Raw genomic sequence first — 15,632 nt, 5'->3', positions numbered from 1 at the left:
CCAACATGGATCTAGGACAGAGCTAGGTAAACCATAAGCCATGCACATCCCTAAATCATCTTGAGTAATTTCCAGATTCCCTTCTTTCATTGCTTCTGAAATCTGGTAGCACCTTTTTGGATATTTTTCATTTCTTAATCATTGAAAACCATTACATCTGTTAATTTAAGTTTCATGTTCCTATAAAGTACACTTTCATTATAATTCAACTTTATATAGGATCTTCGTCCTGAACCTATCTGTTACTTTTTGTACAGCCCATCACATCAAATTAACACAAAATATGATACTCAACCTGAGAAGACACGGTTATCCTTGAACTAATACCTCAAAGCACATAGAAAAGATGCATATAGAATAAAGGCCATTCCACCCACTGAATATATACCTTCCTTTTGAATTGGGCCCCAACAGAACTTTGCAGGAAGCAACTCACAGTTCCTTCCTGAATGTTGCCATACCTTTGTGTTACTTCTGGCAAAATGAAAAACATCCAAATATGAACGCCAAAGACCAAGATCACTTGGAAAACACATTTCCCAAACTTGTTCTTTCTTAGGTAGAGTGCCCTATCAATTATCATGGTGCCAAACTGTATCAAGAGTATCACAAGCCAAGGTCCAGGGACGTCATCTTCCGAAAGGGAGTCTGCAATATCACCCTCTAAATACCTCTGAAAAAATAAATAATAATACTGTGACAAAAGAAAGCAAAAGACAGTATCAACAGCAATAGATATCTTGCAATTCCAAAACATGTGAAAGACCACTTGAATACCATCAGCACTGGAAAAAACCCTATCAGTCAATTGCAAAAAGGAGTTTTATTTATTTGTGAAAATTTATATGGCCGCCCAATTCAGCGACTCCAGGTAGCTTATATAACAACAATTTCTGCCTATCCCAGGCCCTTGGGAAGGACTCTGTTGGTGGATAAAAATATCAAATTGAGTCTAAACATCTAGTTAAATATGTGACCAAACATAATAGTAATAATGCCAAATACAACTACATTAGGTTAAATTTCCTCTTTTCTCTGAATTCCAATTTCTTTTGCCTATTACGGTACTTTTTATACAGTATTTCCTCACTTTGCCTAGTGCTGTTTAATCCAAAGGAATAGTAAGAGAGATATGTATTAATATCAATAATCATAACAATAATAGATTAATATCTTCACACATAATGGACTTTGGACTGACCTTTAAAATCATTTAAAACTTTAAATGCGAAGACTTGCATTTCATTTTCAAATCCAGCTTCTTAAGTTTATTTAACCAGTATTTTCTCTAATTTCCATTGTATCATATAGAAGCCACATTGTTCCTATGTTCCATAAACTCAGTTCCAAATATGCCTCATCATCTTCTTCAGGTTTACTTTTTGCTAGTTTAAATCATTTGAGTCCAACCCCCTTCAGTCTGTAGTCCCTTCTAATACTATCTTTCCCTTCACCTTCCTCCTTTCCTTTCCTTTCCTTTCCTTTCCTTTCCTTTCCTTTCCTTTCCTTTCCTTTCCTTTCCTTCTTTCCTTTCCTTTCCCTTCCCTTCCCTTTCTATACAATGCAGGGTAGTCATCTTTTATATTAGGGTCACAATAACTCCACAAGCTAACAGATCTTAGCTCAAGGTCACCCTGTGAACTCCACAATTAAGTGGGGATTTAAATCTAGGACCAATAATCCAAAACTCAAATTTCTACCCCAAAGTGAGTCTTAAACACTCATACATTCACAAGAAGTCATGTATATTTGCAGCAAAACTAACTAAAGATGTTTTTATTAGAGCATTGGTTTCACTGAAATTGAAATGCATTCATGAATTTGGAACTTTTAAAGTAATAGGAAAATAATAATAGCTTTTGAGCACATCATGAGCACATGAGTATTTCTTCCTCATCACTGAGAAAACGTTTCTTCCAGTCTCACCAAAACATACTCTACAAACCCTTCCTGTTAGAATTTCAGCAACACACATTGCTACTTACCCCAAATGCCCCACAGCCAAAGATGATAATAATGAAATTAATCACATCAGCAATGAAGATGAAAACATAGATATCACAGACTGGGCTGCTCTCAGGATGAATGATGTCATAGAGGAACTGCTTGATAGGCCGATAAATCCAAAGCACACTGGGGGTAAGAGTTTATCTAGATCCGTCAAAGTGCAAAGTAGAGTCATATTTGTTAAGATAAAGTCCTTGCTTAAAGTTCAAGAAAAAAGTGGTAGCATTGGTAACAGACACTGCAGGAACCGCACAAGCTAGCTAGTTGAGATAAGGTTATAGACCCAAAGAGTGGTCTAAATGTGGACTAAGGAACCCATCCTTTTCAGGACCTCCTAGTTCTAGAGCTGGACACCCCCTTCTTCTGCTCTTTCCCACATACAGTAGTCTGATGCACATTACCCTCAGGTTGAGTCAGATACCAAGCTGATATATCTAATTTCATTCTAGGACTTCTGAACTCAGTTAACCATGAAAAGACAGTTATTGTAATTAAAAATGAAAGCAAACTACAAGATATTATTCTATTTTGCATCATCTGTCTTTATGACGAAGACTTCATCCCGTCTTATTATGGCTAAATTGGAGGGCAGTTTGTGTGTGAGGGAGGTTGAGTCTGCTTCTGATTTATCTGTTCATAAAGCCATGATCGATCAAACCGGTCAGTCCTAGAGGAGATCGACCCTGACTGCTCTTTAGAAGGCCAGATCCTGAAGCTAAAACTCAAATACTTTGGCCACCTAATGAGAAGGAAGGACTCACTGGAGAAGAGCCTAATGCTGGGAAAGATTGAGGGCAATAGAAGAAGGGGACGACAGAGAATGAGGTGGCTGGATGGAGTCACTGAAGCAGTAGGCGTGAGCTTAGATGGACTCCAGAAGATGGTAGAGGACAGGAAGGCCTGGAGGAACATTGTCCATAGGGTCGCGATGGGTCGGACACGACTTCGCAACTAACAACAACAAAAGCCATGATCACAGAGGCATCCCCCGAAGTAGGCAAATGACAAAATGAGCATCATACCATTGTCATTAAGCTCTGTCCCTTTTGTCCACACATTGAGTTGTCACATACAGTATACATACAAAACATGCAGAACTTAAGTACAACAATGCAATACTCCTTGCATCATTCTGACCTCAGATCTTCTCTCAGAGCCATGTTCTTTGCATCAACAAGTCTAAACAAAATCTCAAAGATCTTGACCATTTTATAGTCAAAAAACAAATGCAGCATGATTCTTCCTTGTACCATTCTATGTAGCAGCTTCATTTTTTTCAGGCATGATCATCAGGCAATGTAAGTTTTGTGTCTATTCTTCCTGCCATCCCCTGTCTTACTTGCAACCTACTTGCATTCAGGTTGCAACACCTTACGTACTTTAGGTCAGTGTTGCTCAAACTTGGTAAATTTAAGATGGGTGGATTTCAACTCCTAGAATTCCCCAGCCAAGGGAACTTGAAGTCTACCCATCTTAAAGTTGTCAAGATTAGGAAATACTGTTTTAGAGCTGCTTTTTTTTAAAAAAAAAGGAAACCCTCCATTTACATTTTAATCAGCAACTTTTTTCTCTTAAGTATCTTCTGGTTTATTGTTTCTTTAGAATGTTTCTTCTTGCCAGAGGGAGGTTTTCTAAAAAGGCTGCATGACTTCTGGGCTTCTTTTAGAGATTTGTCTGCCAAAAAGAAAGGAAAACAGTCATTATGCTATCTGACAAGCTTCCACATGATAGGAGCATTTTTTTTAAAAATTGCTCTGACTTCTGATGGGGTTCCATTCCCAAAGCACTGTAGCAATTGGTCTTCAATCCAATCAAGTGTTCTGAAACATTAAAAGAGACACCCCTGTGCAAATTCTTGTGTGGGAGAATCCCCCTAAAATGGCAACTAAAGAATCTAATGAGCACAGAGGGGTCAAGCTTTCACCTTTTGATTGCAAAAAAAGTTTAAAGAAATGTGAAACTTCTCAACCTAAACCAAACCACAACAATAACAGTGAAAGTGAGCAAGCTGTTGGGACAGGGGGAGGCCATTTGGGGGACAAAGTGGAGAGAGTGATAAAAAATAGACAAGCCTCGGATTTTCAATTTTTATTTCCATTTCTAAGGTAGGGGCTTACTTTTGTTTCTCAAGTAGATTGAGTTTATTTTATAGTTTATGTTAGATTTGTCATCTCAAAATGACGGGAAATCACTTTGCCCATTTTCAACAATGGCACTGTGGTTTAGTTGGAGAAGTTTCTAGAACCACAAAAGGGGATTTGGAGCCTATGGTTACACACCCTAAGAAAGGATAACAACAAATGCAAATGAAATTTGAAAGAATCATCTCAAATTATTTCCTCCCTCAATGCCAGAGAGCTTAAGACATATTTATTTATTTATTTATTTTATTACATTTATATACCGCCCTTTCCCGAAGGACTCAGGGCAGTTTACAGGGTGATTAAAAAACCAAGATACAAAAGTTAAAAACAAATTTTAAAAAATTATATTTGTCCCTGCATAAATAAAACCCCAGTTAAAATAAGATTAATCCTCAGCCTGGGCCAGAGAGCTCGAAGAGCCAGGTCTTCAGGTCCCGGCGGAATGAACGGAGGTCGGGGGCAGTCCTCAGCTCCACTGGCAGCTGGTTTCAAAGGGCAGGCGACCCCACTGAGAAGGCCCTATCCCTGGGTGTCATTCGCCGGCAATCTCTTACCGGCGGCACCCTGAGAAGACCCTCCCTGTGGGAGCGCACTGGACGAAGGGAACTTGATGCCAGCAGCAGGTGTTCCCTCAGATATCCCGGACCCAAGCCATTTAGGGCTTTATAGGTCATCACCAGCACCTTGAATCTCACCCGGAGGGCAACCGGAAGCCAATGCAGCTTGCGGAGTAGAGGTGTTACATGGGAGTATCGGGAAACCCCCATCACAACTCGCGCGGCCGCATTCTGCACCAGCTGAAGCCTCCAAGTGGTCCTCAAGGGCAGCCCATATAGCATTGATTTCTTTAATGGTGCATCTTTGAGAGGCATGTTAGGATTGTCAGTGGGTTTTATTATCCCCACAAAACAGAAGACCAGAGATCACAGCCAGGAGGCTGCAGAGGGGAATGCAGGCTATTATTTTATATTTCTTGTCAGATCTTAGAGTGAATTTGAATCAAGGACATATATCAGGTGCTAAAATATAACTAGGCTTTTGGTTATCGAATTGTATTCATCTTGACTGAGTAGGAAGCTGTTGTTAGCTTCTCACACTCTGACAATAAAATGTTCAGTTCTCCAGCTCCTTTTATTAGTATATTCTTGATTTCTATTCTTCCTGCTGATCAGGAAGGACAGGATTACCCTTTCTCTCTTCTTTTCATAGCAAGAATAGTTTGCCCACACATTTGCATTTATCTACCTCTATTAGCCCTCTTAAAGATGTTCCTAGGGAGATGCCATCCTTCTGAGCTAGACTGATGTTCCTTCGAATGACTTTTGCAACCTTTCTTCTTAGGTTTCTTGGTCATGTCCTTTTGTTTAGGATCTAGTATTTTGGAATCCCAGAGCCCTTGCCACTGCGGGACAAAGCACAGTGAAAGTTATTGCCTGTGGGAATTTTAAACCACATTAAAGGAAGTGAAAGAAAATGCAGGGTCTATACACGCATAATTCCCATACATGTCACAGCAGAGCAGGAGAAATATTTGGAGGTTTCATGAAGAAAGTTGGCTGTCAAGTAACCACCCAAATTTCAGTATTTGAGGTAACTCAGATTTAATGCTTGAGGACAGAAAAACATTGATGATCCTTCAAATATTATGACTATAACATTGGCTGCTTCACTTGCTCTATGATAAGTCTATTGTAAAATTAGGGACACTTCAGTCATGTAGCTGGAGGAGTTTTGTATTAAAAATTACAGGTTGGGAGCTTTTAGTTGAAAAAGGAAAATAATTGGGAAAAGAAAGAAAAGTGTAAAGAAGGAACATCTCTTTCTCAATGATAGTACAAAACAACTTGCTACTCAGAAGAGACCAAAAGAAATGTTTTATTACAAAATGTTTGGCCAAATTATACATTTTTCTTTTGTTTCCAGAAGCTGGGAAGTTAACAAAATTAATGGAGCATATGGCTGTCGATGAGTGTGATAGTTCTATATTAGCTGCAATTTCAAAGGTAATATATTTGCAATGACATTTCCATCTGCTAGAAAACATGAGTGTCAGTCTCTATTGCATCAATGTTCTTCTGGGAAGTGATTGATCACCATAGGTGATTAAAATCACCATAGGGACAAGTTACTGGACTAGATAGGTTTTTGATACAGGGCTCTTCTGATGTTATCATAGACATCTGCTATACTACACATTAACAAATCCATGCTTGAAAAGGCAGATTAAAGTCTTTCTTCCTTATTAAGGATAGTTTGCAGTACCTTTAAGATGTACCTGTGCAAGAACAAGGCCATGAGTTGCATGAGATCATACTGTACATATCCATCTTTCTTCTCAATCCCAATTATATTTGGCAAGGCAAATGGTGCTTCTGCCCTGATACTGCAATATATCTTAGAAGACCAAGGAAAGAATCCAAACTGGGAAATACATTTGATCACAATCATTATCTGGCAGAGGAAGGAAACATATGTAGATTATATTATTATTATAAAATGATAATTCTTCAAGATTTCTGAAACAGTGAGCAGTGCTAAAGTGGGGTTAGTGGTCTGTTCTATGACACAGGCCTTGTATTTTATCCTGCTTACTTACTTACTTACTCTCTTTTCAAAGGAGAAAGTCAATAGAAACTGTAGGACAATATTAAAATTTATCTTGTAGGATTTAGCTGAAATCAGTGTTTTTCACTGTTATCCGTATGTGTTTTCCCAGGTTAATTAGTAGGAGGACATATATTCCAGAAACAAATCATCATTTATTCAAAGGCCTGTGTTGGAAGATGCTAACAAGAGGTCCTGTTTTCCTCCTTTTTCCCTGAGACTTTGTGCCATGTTCTGCTCTAGTTTTCTTTCTTTCTAATGTGACCAGCAGTTGCTTCCAAGTCAGAGACTACAACTTCCAGGTAGGCTTGAGACCTCTTAGTGCCTAATCAGTTTTATTTATTTTATTTTATTTTAATCCCATTTATATCCCACCCTTCTCCGAAGACTCAGGGCGGCTTACAATTTAAGCACAAACCAATGTGCTTAGCAATAGCCTTCATTCTATGTATATACCTGGTTATTAGGGCTTTCACCCCCCAGCGGCATTATTACAAAGTCAGCTTATTGCCCCCAACAATCTGGGTCCTCATTTTACCTACCTGGGAAGGATGGAAGGCTGAGTCAACCTTGAGCCTGGTGGGACTCGAACCTGCACTAATTGCAGGCAGCTGGTGTTACTTAAGGAGGCATTAGCCCACTGTTCTTTATTTCAGTGAAGCTCAATGGTGAGTGAAACTGATATACAGAGAAGACTACAGCAACTAAATGCAGCAACTACTGAACACTTACCTCAGTGTAAATTATTGCTGTCATCCAGAAGAATTTGGTGGGCCTTGGAATGGATAGCATGGGCCACAAGAATATCAAGATGGGGAGAACCAAAGTAAGAATGGAAGCAGAAACCATGTGGTTGACAATGATAACTAAATAACATAGCATTTCTGTTGTAGAGACCATAACATGGTACAAAGCAACTCCCAACTTCAAGGGGAAAGGAAGGCACTGGTAAAATTTGTCCGACTGCTCCAGCTCATTGTCATGAAGAGTGCTAGACCGTATTTAAGGAAAAATCACAAAAGAAATGTCATTAACTACTGTAACTTATTTCCCCTTCTTAGCATTTTCCTGCAGCTGCAGGGTCTGCTTTTTGGATCATCTTGATTCCTTGGTTGTAACAAGAATTGACCAACTGCTTTGTTGTCTGAGGCTGATATTATGGGCTGAGAAAGAGTCACCCAGCCAGATTTCATGCCTAAAGCATGACAACTCAAAGTCCCCTGTTTCTAGCCTGGTGCCTTAACCACTAGATAGACCAAACTAGCTCACAATTAATAATTGTAACCAAGATCATATATACTAGCATACATCTACTCTAGAATAAATAATATCCTGAACTTTAGATGAAATCATCATGAACATCTCTTTTAATTTTTCCCCCCACTGAGAATTGTTAAGGTACTGGTCAGCCTTCCACAACTGAAATCATCCAGATGTGTTGGGATTGTGAACCTCAATATTTCACCCAGTATGTTGGAGAACACAATGGAGCTTTGAGATGTCTGTTCTGGATTGTATCAGAACAGCGAACAAGAGGCACTCACAGAACACAATGGGACAACTCAATGCAGCTAACTTGCTACAACCAACTCGCCATAGCCAACTCACCATGACCAATTCGCCACGGGACAACTCACCACAGCCAACTTGCCAGGGGACAACTTGCTGTGAGACAATTTAACAATTCAATTTAATTATTTAAAATACATTAAAAATTATTTTAATGTTTGACATTCACATTTCATTTTGTCCCATCCTTTAATGATTCTGTTCCACCATTTCTTTGATAATAGTGTAACTCTTATCCCACAGCGAGTTGTCTGGTGTCAGTTGGCCATGGCTAGTTGTCTCGTGGTGAGTTGGCTGCAGCAAGTTGCCCATGGCAAGTTGGCCGTGGCAAGCTGGCCGTGGCAAATTGTTGGCCTAAGGATTTTGCAATCTTGAATTCATGCTCTTCAAAAGCAAACTGAGATCACAAGGCAGTCAATAAAAGCATAATGGGATATGCCTTGCCTGTTAAGCACCACTTCACTGGTTGTCATCATTGGAGAAATTTCACCTAATGGTTTGTCGACTTTTGGACTTCTAGTGAACCAGAAATCTGCTGATTCTTGAATTTCTGATGGAGAGCTGGAAAGAATGGCAGGTTCTGCACAGGAAGTGATCAGAATGAATCTTTGGGAGTGGGCTTCTTTTTTAGTTCCCCCTTCTATCTTCTCAGTCCCCATTACATCTTTATTAGTTTCACTGGATCGCCTGATTTCCAAAGACACAAAAAATTCCCCAGAAGTATTTTAGGTTTAGGTTTTAGGTTTTATTTAATTTGTATACCGCCCTTCTCCCTAGGGACTCAGGGCGGTTCACAGGGCATATATAAATAACGATACAAAAGTTAAAAAGATTAAACCAATGCCCAGTTAAAAAAACAATAATACAATACTAAGAACAACAATTTAAAACCCATATTCCCCCATCAGGCCAGACCAGCTAATTCAAATAAGTGGGTCTTCAGGCCGCGACGGAAGGTTCGGAGGTCTGATGACATCCGGAGCTCCACCGGCAGTTGATTCCATAGCGCCAGAGCGCCCACACAGAAGGCCCTCCCCCTGGGGGCCACCAGTCGGCATTCCCTGACCGGAGGCACCCTGAGGAGGCCCTCTCTGTGGGAACGCACAGGGCGGAGGGGAGTTGACGCCGGCAGCATGTGGTCCCTGAGGTAACTAATTAATGTAATTAGTTACCTCAGGGACCACAGAGGTAATTAGTTACCTCAGGTAATTCAATGACTTAAAGATCATAACCAAGACCTTGAACCTCACCCGGAAGACAACTGGTAACCAATGCAGCTCGCGGAGCAAAGGTGTAACATGGGAGTACCGGGAAACTCCCAAGACAACTCTCGCGGCCGCATTCTGTACCAGTTGGAGCCTCCGAGTGGTCTTCAAGGGAAGCCCCATGTAGAGAGCATTACAGTAGTCAAGGCGAGAGGTCACGAGCGCATGAGTGACCGTACACAGGGCATCCCGGTCCAGATAGGGCCGCAACTGGCGCACCAGGCGAACCTGGGCGAAAGCCCCCCTAGTCACGGCCACTATATGATCTTCCAGGGTAAGCCGTGAATCTAGGAGGACTCCCAAGTTGCGAGCCCTATCCACGGGGGGTAAGAGCTCACCCCCCATAGAAAGAGATGGAACATTTTGAATGTCCCGGGATGCCGGAATGCACAGCCACTCAGTCTTGTCAGGGTTGAGTTGAAGTCTGTTCCTCCCCATCCAGACCCGAACCGCCTCCAGGCAACGGGACATCACAGCGAGGGCATCACTGGGGTGGTTTGGGGTCGAAAAGAAAAGTTGGGTATCATCGGCATATTGATTTTAGTAACTCCAAGACAGAGAGGAAATTTTTACAACGGCTGTTCTTCCAAAGAGCTGTTAAAAAAATCATAATCCTTCACTTCTGAATCATTTTTACTATCAGGGATTTGTGCAAAGCAAATAGCAGTGGAAACAAGCTTCTTGATAACTAGAGACATTTGAGTTCTTTGTTAGAATGAGGGCTGGCAATGCTTCTTTGCTCAGAAATTCCATATTTGGCCTCCAAAGATCTCACCATCAAAAATTTGTGTTTTACCAACCAGTATAGTTGGGCTGAGAGAGACCATACATTTGGTCCATGGGTAACAGATTGCTTAATCATAAAAATCTAATGGATATCCTCTTTGTCCAAAGTCAAGTTGAAAAATCTAAAAAAGGTTTTGTTTTTCTCCTGTTTGCACAGATCTCTGTGTGGGAGTCACATCATAAAATCATAGATTTGGAAGGGACATTTGAAATCATCTAGCCAATCTCAGTTTCCAGTGCTTTTGGAGATCATCTTGTTGTGACCTGCCCAGTGTAGAAATCCTCCTGTTTGTTTATTTATTCATTTATTTATTTCAAACTCCTATGGCTGCCCATCTTAAAAGCACAGTTCTGAACACTTTACAACCATTATATAAAAACAAACTTCATAAAACAATAAAAGCAAAAACAAACAGTAAAACATAAAGAAAAACTTGGCATCGCAATCAATCAATGATGCATTTTATTTGTTGGTCGAAGCAATACCTGCCATCCAGGTCTAATCTGATTTTAAACAGTCTTGTTATCTGCAAAGGCAGCCACCTTTAAAGGTTTCCATTTATGAAGACCACTTCAGCTCTCCTTTACCTGCACCTGCAGTGTGAAGACCACCAGCATTCTTTGCTTTAAAGACAGCATTCCTCAACCTTGGAAATTTAAGAATGTATGAACTTCAACTCCCAGAATTGTCAACTAGCATGCTGTCTATGGAAATCTGGGAATTGGAAGTCCATACATCTTAATGTTGCTGAGATTGACAAATGCTGCTTTAAAGGGTTAAAGGCAAAAGCTGAGATAATGTCTTTGTGGTTATGTTCCATTGATTTTTAATGGGCAAAAAAGATACTACAGATTCAAATATATATAAATCCACATACATCTCTTCCCCGACATCACAGTGTATTTCCCAATAGACAGGAACATTACAAGAACCTGAAGAAAGAATACTGCAGGTTTCCACCTTGTGGCAGGCAGTTACTTCTTACCAAAGTTGCACACATGAAGGCTCCGTATTCTCAATCGGTGGAGGTTCAGATACCTTGTCTTGGCTTTCCTCAGTTCCTATTACTTTGGCTTTATATTCTCCATAAACTGACTGATTATTCTCAAATCTGCAATGCTGTAGAACCATATCTGCTGAAACCTCATTTTCCTTTAGAAAAATAATAATCCAAATCACAGTTAATTGGGTGGAAAAGGAGCAGTAAAGCAGAATTAAATGGAATTGTGTTTTGGTCCATGAAAGCTCTAAAGAAATTAGAATTATCTGGAACTGACATATTACATGAACTGCAGAAAGTCACAAGTGAAGAGAAAAGCTCTTCAACACATTCTACTATCTTTAGTAGTAGTACAAGAAGTGGCCTTCTATTGAGTAGAACCCTTGATGATTATTTAGCTCAGTTTAGTCAATGGTAGCTAGCATCATTTTTCTGTTTCTTGTAGGAGGATTTTTTCCAACAGTAGGTCTCTGCTAGAGATCTCGCCTGCAATATACATTGAGAAATGTATAAGGCCACCTATTACACCTGATAATTCTAAGTAAAACATAATAAATTAAACTGATTGCATATATTCCAACCATAGTACCCAAATGTCCCATTATACCTGTATTTGATGAATTCACCCTAGCAGCAGAAAGCAGTCACTCCAGCAATGATTGGCTATCTGAGTGGAGACCAAATGCAGTTCAGGACAACTACCCACAGAGTCACCATGAGTTGACCTCAACTAGCAACAACACAACTAATCCCAGTAAAAATAAAAGCCAAAAGTCAATAAATCAACAAATCCAGTTTCTTAAATTAAATTTGCAACTAAAACACAGAGCTTCTATAAATTGTATGTAAGCTACAGTACTTCAAAATTCAGCAATCTTACCTTGTTCATCTGTTGCCAAAGAATATATTTTTCCATTCTCAATACATCAGCAATGTCCAAATTAACTTTACTCAGGGAATTAAGGGCTTCTATAATGTCATCCATCAATGCATGCATCAAGATGGAGATAAGCTTGATAATGTTGATTATTCTTTGAACAATACTTTCTGTTGTGAAGAGAACAAGCGTCTTATTATGAGAAAAGCTGAGAGCCCAACACCATTCCAATTCTGAAGACCTTTTAGGAATCTGCAAGGTTTGGGGCATAACCCTTTTATTATAGTTATAAAAACCGCTTCGGTAATCCTGCTCTCAGGAATGTTCATACACACAGAGAGAATGCTTCAATCTGTAACACTGATAGCATCTGTCTGTAATTCAGTGACATTTATTTGCTTAGTTTATTCTGTATTTTGCATATTCATGTTCTGATCTGTTTAAATTGTCCTCTAACAGTTATTACAAATTCATTGGCATTGGTATACTTTCAGTTATATAGCTATCTGGCAGTTAATTTAGAAATGATATCAAATGTATCTTTCCCTTTAACATTCAGATTTTCAAAATGCAAATAGTATCAATTTATGTGGTGGAGCTATATAGAGAGAAAATTTTATCAGAGTATCTTGTCCTACTACATTCCTTAAACAAACCCTTTTCTCTGAAGCTGATACTTACTTTGTGGGAAAGTACTATAAAACTGCCACTGTGATTTTTTTCCCCAATACTCCAGTAATCCTTCTTATACAAAGAGATTTTCCTGAGAGTTCACCAGCAGAAGAAAGAGTTAAATGCCTCCCTTGCTTGTGATTTTAATAATTGTCATCAAGCATTGCAAAGTGGAAAAATGCATTTAATTTTTCATGCAAAATTTTCATGCAAAAATTTATTACACCTGCTTGACCACAGTTAAAATCCAAAAGCCACTTATACCTGCAATATAATATTAACAAGATAATAAAGTTGGAACCATATGGAATAATAATGAAACAGAAACTGGTATCAGAAAGTCATAACTATTTGTGGTAGATATGGTAAATTGGAACTTATTGACTCAAAATTTACTGTAGAATCTGTCCCTTCAAAGCAACATAAAAATATCACCATCACCATCATGGAATTAAACCCATTAAAATTTAATTTTCAGGACATGTGTACACTTTAGCCCTCAGCTGCTTGCCTCCCATGCATAAACTGGAAATGAAAACATCAAAGTTTCCTCCAAATTAGACACAATAATGGCCAGGTGTTCTGTCTCAACTGCAATTAGCATAGATCCTCATTGGTGGATTCTCCTGCTTCATGATCCATCACCTTTGATGACATGGCCTTCTTCCCACCCTTCCAAGACTGGAAGGGTGAGTTATAGCCCTGAATACCTTGATGGCTACTCACCTGTGACCTGCATGAAAGATAGATGAGTGATTCATTAGTTTGCATGCTAATGATTTCTGTACAATGGAATTAATTACCTGACTTATCCAAGTCCTCTTCAGAAGCCAATATCTCTATATTTTCATCACAGGATTCCAAACTGACATTAGCTAAACACACAAAATGAAACAAAAACTAAAAAATGAGAACAGCAGCCCAGAATTATGACTCAGGCCAATGCCCTTGATGAAGGGATCTTAATGAAGTCATAATTGTAAATATATTGAGATTTCCACCTTTCCATCAACAAGAATTTAAGTGTATTTTTAAGTGAAAAAGTTTCCAAATACTGTATATTAATAAAAGGTAGGGGATGCTTTAAAATATAGTATTTCCCACTAAGCATGGTATAACTTAGTGAAGATAACAGCATGTGTATAAGTATCTCCTACCTCTTTCAGCCCCTGGTAGTTGCTCATCGTTTTTCCTTTCCTCCTTTTTATTTCTTTGACTTTTGATTTCATCTTGCTCTCTCATATTTAGAGCTGATTTTGCACTGTTCATCCAGGCTTCATATGCAAGCTGCAAAGAGGACAGAATCTTATTGAGCAATGGCTAACTTGGGGCAGAATATATTAAATTATCTCCTATGGAATTTCGACCTGCCTTTAAACAAAATGGTGGGTTTTGTAAAGCAGCCAAAACATAAAATAAAATTGATGTACTGAAAGAAAATAGAATCTAGTTCCTGTTCGTTGAGCAGGAATCAAGACGAGGCGAGTGAGTTCAGCAAAGATCATAGTTTATTGCTTGCAGGATCTGAACTGGAGAACAGGGCTGCAGATGCAGCAATTTATACCCTGGCCCCTAGGCGGCGGCCAATAGGTTTGAAGCAACCTATTGCTGCCCTAGGGGCAACCAATAGCAGCACCGGAGACAGGTTGTCTGAGGAGCTGGGAGCCGTTAGCTAGCTTCCCTGCTCAAACAGCCTTCCAGCAGTTACCACGTGGTGTTCTTTTAACAAAGCAAGCCCAATACATTACAGTCACCACATGACTCTGGAACACTGCAATTTGGGCTGGAGTGCACCCAAATTTTGATGACATGATCATGGGAATGCTGCAATGGCTGTAAGTGTGAGGACCAGATGTAAGTCACATTTTTCAGTACCATTGTAACTTTGAATGGTTGTTAAAAGAATGGTTGTGAATCAAAGGTACAGAATTGTATTCCCACAAAGCCTCAATATATGGTTTTTGCCTACCATTTAAAAATAACTACATGCCTATGTGCCATTTCCATTAGCACTCAGTCACTACCCCAACTCAGTTTCTTCCTCTCCAGAAATTGGTCACACCTGCCATGCTGTTTTCTTTTTACAGAATTCTTTTTTGCTCTTTTCAGAGTGTTCATATTCTTCTTCCTCTTCTTCTTCACTATCTGTGTCAAAAAGGCAATAGCTCCCACTTTGAACCACTGAAACAGACAGGAAATGCAGTTATTAAAAAACTCTTATGGAATTCTATGCCATACAGACAAAAGTCAGATCTTTCAGCCATGTTTTCAGCTCCTCAAGATTGCAGCTCCATAGCCACATTTCCTACTCACAAATACTAAAACCACTTAAGACAACTCTCTATCTAACCTGGTGTCCTGCAGATGGAATTAACTTCAGCTCCCCTCTGTTCAACCCAATTGTAGCCCAAGCCATCAGAAGAAAATTAGGTAGAAAAAGGCAAAAACCATAACTGTTTTGCAAAACATTTCACTGTTAAGCTACTGCACTTGCATGAAAGAGAGCTATATGCAGTACCTGAAGACGACACCTATATTTTTTGTAAGTCCTCTGCTTACAAATATATATACTGTATATTTAAAGTTTATTGACTATTGAATCAAAGACATATTTCTGATCATCCAAAATATTTTTAACCAACTGATTTAACTCATTCTTCATGCTTTTCTAAGCCTAGCAGATTTTAAAAGTGCAGTCATTCATACC

The 15,632-nt window shown here is 39.3% G+C and overlaps 1 protein-coding gene across 1 annotated transcript in view; it reads right to left on the bottom strand.

Moving 5' to 3' along the window:
- LOC308665584 (piezo-type mechanosensitive ion channel component 2-like) overlaps positions 1 to 15,632 on the bottom strand; it is a gene marked incomplete at both ends in the record, with an annotated part of 78,181 nt that overhangs the window by 21,494 nt on the left and 41,055 nt on the right. The window contains 8 exons of the mRNA XM_081323648.1: positions 462 to 673; positions 1,986 to 2,133; positions 8,769 to 9,011; positions 11,362 to 11,528; positions 12,257 to 12,423; positions 13,729 to 13,800; positions 14,083 to 14,212; positions 14,988 to 15,106. Of these exons, the coding sequence (XP_081179774.1) occupies positions 462 to 673; positions 1,986 to 2,133; positions 8,769 to 9,011; positions 11,362 to 11,528; positions 12,257 to 12,423; positions 13,729 to 13,800; positions 14,083 to 14,212; positions 14,988 to 15,106 (1,258 nt within the window). The remainder of the gene's footprint in view (positions 1 to 461; positions 674 to 1,985; positions 2,134 to 8,768; positions 9,012 to 11,361; positions 11,529 to 12,256; positions 12,424 to 13,728; positions 13,801 to 14,082; positions 14,213 to 14,987; positions 15,107 to 15,632) is intronic.

The sequence above is a fragment of the Vipera berus genome (assembly GCF_964194415.1).
Source record: "Vipera berus genome assembly, chromosome: 3".
Taxonomy (NCBI): domain Eukaryota; kingdom Metazoa; phylum Chordata; class Lepidosauria; order Squamata; family Viperidae; genus Vipera; species Vipera berus.
This window is presented reverse-complemented; position numbering and strand designations above follow the sequence as displayed.